At 37.1% G+C, this 8,813-nt stretch overlaps 1 protein-coding gene across 1 annotated transcript; it reads right to left on the reverse strand.

The window, feature by feature from the left end:
• On the reverse strand, window positions 1-7,796 carry LOC130562808 (uncharacterized). Its single transcript, XM_057348074.1, has 13 exons — window positions 7,658-7,796; window positions 6,925-7,124; window positions 6,403-6,540; window positions 6,168-6,282; window positions 5,487-5,685; window positions 4,384-4,525; window positions 4,145-4,300; window positions 4,003-4,058; window positions 3,751-3,926; window positions 3,235-3,635; window positions 1,620-1,716; window positions 1,362-1,542; window positions 1-1,248 (listed from the first exon to the last, which is right to left on the reverse strand). The coding sequence occupies exons 1-13, from the start codon at window positions 7,778-7,780 to the stop codon at window positions 1,094-1,096; spliced, it is 2,139 nt and encodes a 712-aa protein (XP_057204057.1). The 5' UTR covers window positions 7,781-7,796; the 3' UTR covers window positions 1-1,093.
• Between the last annotated feature and the right edge of the window lie 1,017 nt (window positions 7,797-8,813).

Raw genomic sequence — 8,813 nt, forward strand, 5'->3', positions numbered from 1 at the left:
TACTTTCTAACATGGGCTCAAATAAAGTGGGATTGCAGATTCAGCAAAAAAATTAATGAACCTGTATGTTCCTTTCTTTTCATTTGTCGCAAGAAAATCATAACTACATGAATTTCATGTGTTTTTATATGTAATCATGTTGTTTTTTACATGGGATTCCCACGAAAATGTTTCAATACCAGATGTTTCACATCCTTTCTGTAAGGGAATGCATTTTATGATTTCAAAACATCATTCTTTAATATGCTGATAACAAATAATTCATTCTTAGTCTAAATCATATAATCTTGTATTTGCCTGAAAAAGCAAAATGATGCAAGTGACAGGAACTCACCGCCACATATTTGTCACTTAATTTCCGACACCAGGAAGTACAGTATTCCCAAAACACCTTCACATATAATAGCACAGGAATGCTTTTGTATAACTGTTCTTGAGATCTTTATTGAGAGCATTTCAACCGTTAAATTGATAAAGATTTTTTTACAGAAAATGCCCTACAACTTATTAAGTATTTTTATTTGACACTGTATTACATTTCAGTTAAATTCTTATGTACTGTCACCTTCTGAATTAACAACGACAGAACACAAAGGTGCTTTATGGAAGATGAAATGGTTTTAAAATAATATTTTAACCGTTCTCTTTCCTATATAGTAAAGGTTATCAATTATTAGAGGGTATCACCCATTTAGTTTAAACTTTTTAATTTTTAACTTTTTGTCTTATTCTCATAGATTATTAATAATTTACTAATTGTATTTTGTTCCAGAACTGTATAGGCGTACAGTAAAAAAATGCCAGCTCATTCTCAACATCCACGCAAAAGTTCACAAAACCTTCAAAACAATGCATGACCTAAAATAGGTGGCTTATGTTTAGTAAAGCATGTTGTGCGCAAAGAAAAAAAAGACAGTAAGGCTCTAAACTGAAAGCAACACAACAAGAACAGGCATTCAAAAGATCATTGTTGTTCTATTTACCTTACAAAACTGTTTATTTAAGTTATGAAGATATGTCAGCAGACAGGAACGACTTGAAACTCCATTTATAACTTGGGTAGATAAAGGTTGTGCATCTACTCTAAATGATCTCAGAAACTGGACAATAGATGCGTACGATCAAGTCCTCGTGATTTTTTGGCATTATATACCAACAGCCCCACCAGCACAATGATGGTGATGATGAAGAGTCCCGCAAAGACCCCGGTGCTTGTGCTGATGTGCACAAAACCTCCATTAACTGAGGCTACAAAAATAAAAAACAAGGGTTAAGACCCCATAATATAATTATGTGCAAAACGTTGCTTTCAACCCAAAGTTCAAAGTATGTTTAACTCGATCTTAACTGTGTTAACATACCATCCGCAGCGTGCTGAGTCTCTCTTGACACCCGCAGGGGACCCTGAATGATGTAATGTCTCGCCGTTTCTTGGTTCAGATCTCGTCTACGTCTGCTTGGGGTTTGGCTGAGACAGCCCTGGGAACATCTGGAGTTTGGGCTTCCTTCCGCGCACAGAATCACAGAGCAGCTGATGTACACCTGTCCACACAATATTACTCTACTGAAGTCAAACAGTCCCGCTCACATCACATCATTGTTCCATATGATTGACGTACCTCATCGAAACGTCCTGTGAACTTGAAAGCTTGGATCTCAAAATCATACTTCATGGAATCGCTTGGGTAGACCGTGACTGTTTCGTCCAAAATACACCTATATATAAATAAAAAAATGAGTAAACATGTCTTTTGGGGGGGGGGGGGTAGGGACAATTCTGTCATGATTTACTGTGTGACTTCTGTCTTCTGCAGAATACAAAAGAAGATATTTTGAAGAATGTTGATAACCAAACAACAATTGTTTTTTCAAAATATCATATTTTGTGTTCCACGGAATAGAGTCATATACCGGTTTTGAACAACATGAGGGTAAATAAATTATGACAGAATTTTTATTTTCTGATTCAGTATCCCTTTGTTAAAAGAAGCACTCAAAACAATATATTCGTTGTGTTCTTGTCTTATTAAACAATGCCTTCTGTGATAAACAGTGTATTATCATAATATCTGTATTATAATAAGCAAAGCAGAAATCACTAGAAAACCTCTCGGATCAGGCAACAGATCAAGTGTCTGTGGATTAAGTGCTTGGACTGTCATGGAAACCCTGCATTTAAACAACAGACAATATTTCCTACAGTAATATGCTGCCAGGAGGTGTGACTGTAGAAAAAAGCCATTGTGAGATCCAACTGTGTGATTTTGAAGGAGACCTCCCGCTTTCTTCACGCGAACGAACTCGAAACCTTTTTGTTGATCGCCTAGAATCTAAATCCAGCAACCAATAGGTTTTAATTTTGGAAAGTACACTGTGCCAAGAATATACCTGATCCCACTGGTGATGGGATAGTACTTAGAAACCCTACACTATACATTAAAAACACTACATCTATCATTAGAAGTGCCTGCTATTGCTATTGCTCATACTTTTGTCAAAAATGCCAAAGACGGACACTTAAAAAGTACTCATATGTACATTTATTCATATAGAAGATGCTTTTATCCAAAGTGACTTACAAATGCACAATGTTCTGTCAATCATCTCTACAGCATTGTGACATTGTGAGTTTTGCACTTCCTTCATATTTTTTTATATTTACTGTAAAATATAGTTCATTATTATAATATGTTCCTAAAACAAAATATTAAAGAGTAAATATTTTGTGATTTTTAGGGTCCTACTTTGGTTTACGGAGTGCCCAACAACAAGTTTATCTTCATACAAGGTGTAAAAACACAGCTGTTATTACCTTACTTCTTGACTGACTCCCAAATGATTCGTTTGGCGATTCATCTGTCTAATCCCCTACTTTCTATCAGCCTACTCTGATCTGATTGGTCAGATGATCTAGTCTGCTGTGATTGGTCTACCGCGTACAGCGTCGCAGTGTCGCAAATGGAACGTAGGCGTGCATTACACGCAGCGACGCAAATCTGACCCGGAACGGAAATTAGAATGTCTGTTCGCGTGATTCAGAGTCCACTCCTTTTTTCCCCAGCCAATAATATTGTTATTCGTTCACTTTTGGCTTTACAACTTGGCAGACTGCTTACATTCACAACCTGCAACATAACACATTGCATGACGTGTAATTTTAAGGACATTGTAATAGTTACTCTTTAATGCTTTTATTTGTAAGTGGCTTTAGATATGATGATGTTTAAGTCTCACCCGTCTTTGATGATGTCATAATAGACAGCACTATACGGGTTGTCCTCTGCAGTGGCCCTGCACGACTCGATAAAGAGTCTGACCTTCGGGAGAGCGGAGTGAGCTTCAACGCCCATGTACAGCGTCTCCATCAGTTTAACCTCCACTGGATACTGGTTGGGGTCCACTCGACTACTGAAGCTGTTGTCTGTATAAACTTCAAACGAGTAACCGAACGTGCCGAAGCTGGATTCAGTGAAGATGTAGTCCGATTTATGGTTGACGTAGTGGCTGGAGACACTGGCCAGTTTGGGATATTGGCAGGAGAAGCCAATCTTGACTTGGTTGCGTCTGGTGATTACGGCATTGGGGGTCTCAAAGGAGTTGATCTCGTTCTTGAAGACCATGAAGTCTCCAGAGTCCTGAATGGAAAGATGAAGGTTGATCACGCAGAAGCAGCTTCTAGCTTTACTGGGCCGCCAGGTGCTTTACAAGCAAAATTCAAGACGAACTTTAAAACACAGCGAGTTACCGTACCTCGACGGTAGTGCCGCAGGTGTTGAGTGACATCGTGCCCAGGATGTGAGTGTCATTGGACGCGAGAGAGCAGGTGGGATCTCTCAGCTGAAGCCAGTTCTGATCGATTCCCTCCATCGAGGCTTTATTCACGACGATGCTGATGCTGTCACTGCCACAGATCACTTCTGCTTCACCTTAATACATAACATATTCGTTTTGGTATCAAGTGCATTATGAGACCTTTTAAGTAAATACATGAATCTCTTTTACCTGTCAGAACCCTCGCTTTGGCCACGACCACGACGATGCATATCATCTCCGACTGACTGGTTAAGAAGAAACAGACACACTTTCTCAGAAACTACACAGGAGCATTGACAACCAACAGGCTTCCATATAGACCTCCTTATACCTGTGAAGCGTCTCCGCTGTGAAACACACAGGGACGTGACGATGCAAATCCCTTTCCTGCGGCGTCCAGGTCAATGTTGCCACGGTAACTCCGTGACCCTCATCTCTCAGGGTCTTAGACATATTGAAGGGCCCGCTGACCTGAAAGTCTAAGATGCTGCAAATGACAGATCAGAACATTCATGGCCATCATTTACAGTCAAGTGTGGATCAATAAAGGGTTTTTAAACAACATCAGACCTGCTGCCTGAGCTTTGGGCTCGGAGTAAGATCTCGTGAGTGTGTCCCACAGCGGCGTGATGTACATCTCCGTGTATAGGAGTTGGTGTCAGGAAACTGGGCTTGTCTACACCTGGCACACAACTCTGAACCGGTGCGAGAACTGCAAGACAGGGTTACAGGGAGATGTTTAAATACACAAAATTCGTGAATGATGAATAATTCATTCACTATATGAACATTCTATCGTCATCAACGTGTCATTTGTTTGTGTCCCTTTCATTCACACGGGTGTTATTATGTACTTTATAATTGAATCTGGATATTTAGTGGAACACAAATATCACACAGACGCATTATTATAGCACTTAACAAATACAGATTGTACAAACAATACAAGCTCACTTTTGCTTTCGTTTCCATTCCACGATATAATGAACAATAGAAAGTGTTTTTCTATGTTTGTTCTTTTGAAACTTCTTACATGTTTCTTCTCTTTTCTTTAATAAAACCAGTTATTCTGGTTCTTTAACACAAATGACTATCCCTGAAAAAAATGTCTTATTATTCTGCTGTAATAAATAATAAAGTCTAATATCTGTGGACTTAATAAATGTTTGTCCATTGTACAATACCTCTCATTACATTTATTTTTAACATAGTATTAAAAACAAAATTAGACTGAGTTCAAAGCCGCAAATTTTATATTAATGCATAAAGTTGCTTGACAATCATAAAATCTCCTTTAAGATTTAAAGGAGTATTTCACTTCAAAATTCGCCCCCATTGACTTTCCATAGTAGGAATAAAAATTACTATGGAAAGTGAATGGGGGCAAATTTTGAAGTGAACTACTCCTTTAAATTATTTCAGATTGTTTCATCATGTCTGTTTATTTATTTGACAAGTTTTCATGTAATAACTGGCATGTCGTTGTAAAATAACATCTTCAGGATTTACTGTAACTAAAACATGCTCATAATTCTGTATCATTTTAACTACAATTAAAGACATTTTCCACCCTTACTGCACATGACAAGTGAAACCGTGATCATTTTAAACACAGATAATTGCATCTTGGGGGTATTGTACAGAAAACGTATTTGTATGCGATTTTCACATACTTTCTACTGCAAACTGTAGAGGCACTTGACCGAGCGCTGTGGGGTTGGAGTTGACCGTCAGATTGAAAGCATCTTTGACTGAAGAGACCCCATCACTATTGGTCACAGTTATTTCTGAAACGGGATAATCCTCCAGCATGAGCTCGAACACATGCAGACCCACATCCAATGAACCAGTTCTGTGAAGAGTACACGAGTCCTACACACAATCAAAATAAACAACGTTAACCAATGATAATTTTTTTTAAAAATTATAAACATCCCTGCCTTTGCCAAATAATATATATTTATCTAAATATTACAGTATATATACTGTATTACCTAAATCAGTGGTTCTCAAAGAGGGGGGGCATAGATGGATCCAGGGGGGCCACAGATTTTGTGGCATTTTATGAAATATAGAAATTTATCAGAAATTTTATGCAACCAAATATCAGAAAAATAAGACCACCAACCAATAGAATTGATGTTCCAGCATTGTATAGCTGAATATGTTTTTGGTTTAATTCAAATGATAAGTTTAAGATTATAAGTCTTTATTTGGGGGGGGCACAAAGCGGTGCAGTCTACACAAAAGGGGCCTTACAACAAAAGGTTTGAGAACCACTGACCTAAATTAACATATAGATACAAGGCATTTTTCTACCTCAACTGAGTTTTTTTGTCATTAGAAAGTAATACCTCATCCAGATTTACGTTTGGGTGATCACTGCTCGTGTCTGATTTGCATCTCACAACATCTCCATCTGGGTCGTGTGCCAGCAGGTGCAGACTCTGGAAACAATTCTGAGGAATCCTGATGACAGAACCATATCAAAGGCAAAATGAAACTGTTGCGGTTTTACAGACAAAGACATTTCATGAGATCTATCTAATAATAAACACGTTTTGTTTGTGTCATTCTAAAAGCACATACCGTATGTAGGGTATTGCTGCTGAAACAGGAGATCTGTTTGGAGATTGAGTGTCTGACCGTCGTCCCGTGTCAACATGAGCTTGTAGTGACCATTCACCGGCACTATGAACATTATCCTCCCAGCAGCAACCCGAGTTACTGAAAGACAATTTTTTATATAACAACAGGTATTGTTTATTTTTTTATGTTTCAATAAATAATAATCGAATTCACAAAGCTAAGAGCTGATAAATGCCTGATAATCTTTGCCTTACTTGTTGACTTATTGGCTACTTTACTTATTAACTTTAATAAGTTGACTAAGATCATCTTATTCTTTTTCAGTGTCATTATGGGCATTTGGGTTTTTTAATGCACTTTTTTCGACAAATGAGAGTTAAAGTATTTATCAAAACAAAGTAATAAAGCTATCCCTCACTCACAAACTTTTACATTAATATACAACAGAAATGAAATATTACAAAATATAAGAATAGCTTATTAATCAAAACCATGAGTATTCATGAATATAACTGATCTCACCTGAGTATGACGGGAGCATTACTGCTGACATTGGCGGTCATGTGAACCTCTGACTGGCACCATAGTCTCTCAGCCGAGCGGTCTTCATCTGTCAATTCAGGTCCTGCGTAGATGATATCACCACAGGTTACACTCTCACAGGTCCAGCTGGGATGAGAAACGCACGAACCACTGCTGGACTCTCTGAAGTAAAAGTGCACCTGCCACATAAAGAGGAGACGGGGCTAGTTGTCACACTGAATCAATCTGTCTCATTTGATTTCTCACGTGAAAAGGCTATTTCACATGGGCACAAATGTACCCTTAAATTTGAACGAAAAATTCTGCATTTTATTTCCCAAACAAATATTTTTGTTCGCCATTTGTTACAGTAGCATAATTATGAAGTACAAGTATTTAAGGTTGACAAATACTGTCTTTCAAATGATAAAAAAACATGACCTATGAATATGTCCTGGACTGAGATTTACCTTAAAAACATCTCCTAAACCTTTCCAAAATTCATTCAGATTATATAGTTTATTCTGTAAAGAACAATGTTCACTCAACAGCTATTAAAGAAATAAAATTCTATAAAATATATGAAAATATGGAGAAAGTTTTATTTTAAAAATAGCAATAAAACATACAATAAAATACCCAAGTAAAATAAAATAAGACAAACTAACAAAAATAACACATATTAGTACATTAAAATGGGATTTATTCGTTTCTAACCTATACCCTCACTTACCTCCACCAATCCATCTGGATAGCTGTTTCCAGGTGTGAAAGTCATAGACCCCCCAGAGAAACCTCTGGCTGGGCCCACAGTGAGAGCAAAGCTAACCAGCAGCAGTACCGCCGTACATGCCATCGTGTCTAATGAAACAGCACTGTGTGCAAAGGCATAAATATAAAGAACTGGGCGGACACTTTCTTTTTCTGTTATTGTCTGACTGGTTCAACCAGAAGACAAATATGTGAAGAAGAATCACATCTCTTCTATCTTATAATCTCTAATAACAATCACTATTGTGTTTGAAAAGATACATGGGGGTATTTATCTGGGTATTAATGTCAATTTTATTTAGGAAGAAATGAAACGGATAAAAAAATGTTATCTTGTACACTTAATCTATGATGCCATAGAAGAAACATTTTTCAGTTCCCCTTTTACTCAAAGGTTCTTATTTCTTTCTTACCTTTCTCACCAAACAAAAACTTAAAAAAAAAGTTTTCACCTTTTTTAAGAGCGCAGGCCAGCATGTTTTATATATGTATAGAAATTGTAAATATATAAAAATGTTAATGTATTTAGGAACTCTACCAATGTTTAAAAAAATGAACAACTCGAGACACTTGATTGCCTTTAGTCTGGACATATTTATCATATTTCTCCTTTTGACGTAGCTTTTCTTGCTGCAATTGGCCACAAGAGGGCACCCTTGCTCATTGCAGTTGCCGCAATTTACTAAGAAAGTGTAAAACAATGTAGATAAGAACAAAACATCACACCTCCATCACAGTAGGGGAAACACATTCTGACAATATCACTATCAGATAATTGTGTTTAATAAGCAATAAAGCATGAATAAAATTCACACTGATGACGTTTAACCCAGTTGTTGTTTATACCGTACAATCTAGTTAACAATCCAGTATATTTTTATATTTAAATATAAAACGAAAACTTCAGGCATAGCTAGACTTTGACTTTGAAAAAATTAAGTAAACTCTTATCAGAAAAGAACAAATGTGTTAAATGGCAGTGCATGGCGGCAGGGCATGAAACACATGTTTCACCTGTTGATATAAGTGTGGCTCCAGTCCAGACTCTTCACAGAAGTCCACAATGCTAATAAACAACTTAATACTTATAAATACAACATTTTAGTACACGCATTGAA

The sequence above is a fragment of the Triplophysa rosa genome, linkage group LG12, assembly GCF_024868665.1.
Source record: "Triplophysa rosa linkage group LG12, Trosa_1v2, whole genome shotgun sequence".
NCBI classification, from domain to species: domain Eukaryota; kingdom Metazoa; phylum Chordata; class Actinopteri; order Cypriniformes; family Nemacheilidae; genus Triplophysa; species Triplophysa rosa.

Excerpts from the sequence above, each read along its gene's own strand:
- LOC130562808 (XM_057348074.1), bottom strand. The coding sequence starts at position 7,780 with ATGGCATGTACGGCGGTACTGCTGCTGGTTAGCTTTGCTCTCACTGTG. Across the intron at positions 7,125-7,657 it reads ATCCAGATGGATTGGTGGAG|GTGCACTTTTACTTCAGAGA; the intron begins GTAAGTGAGGGT and ends TTTATGTGGCAG. Across the intron at positions 4,301-4,383 it reads GCCCAAAGCTCAGGCAGCAG|CATCTTAGACTTTCAGGTCA; the intron begins GTCTGATGTTGT and ends TGTCATTTGCAG.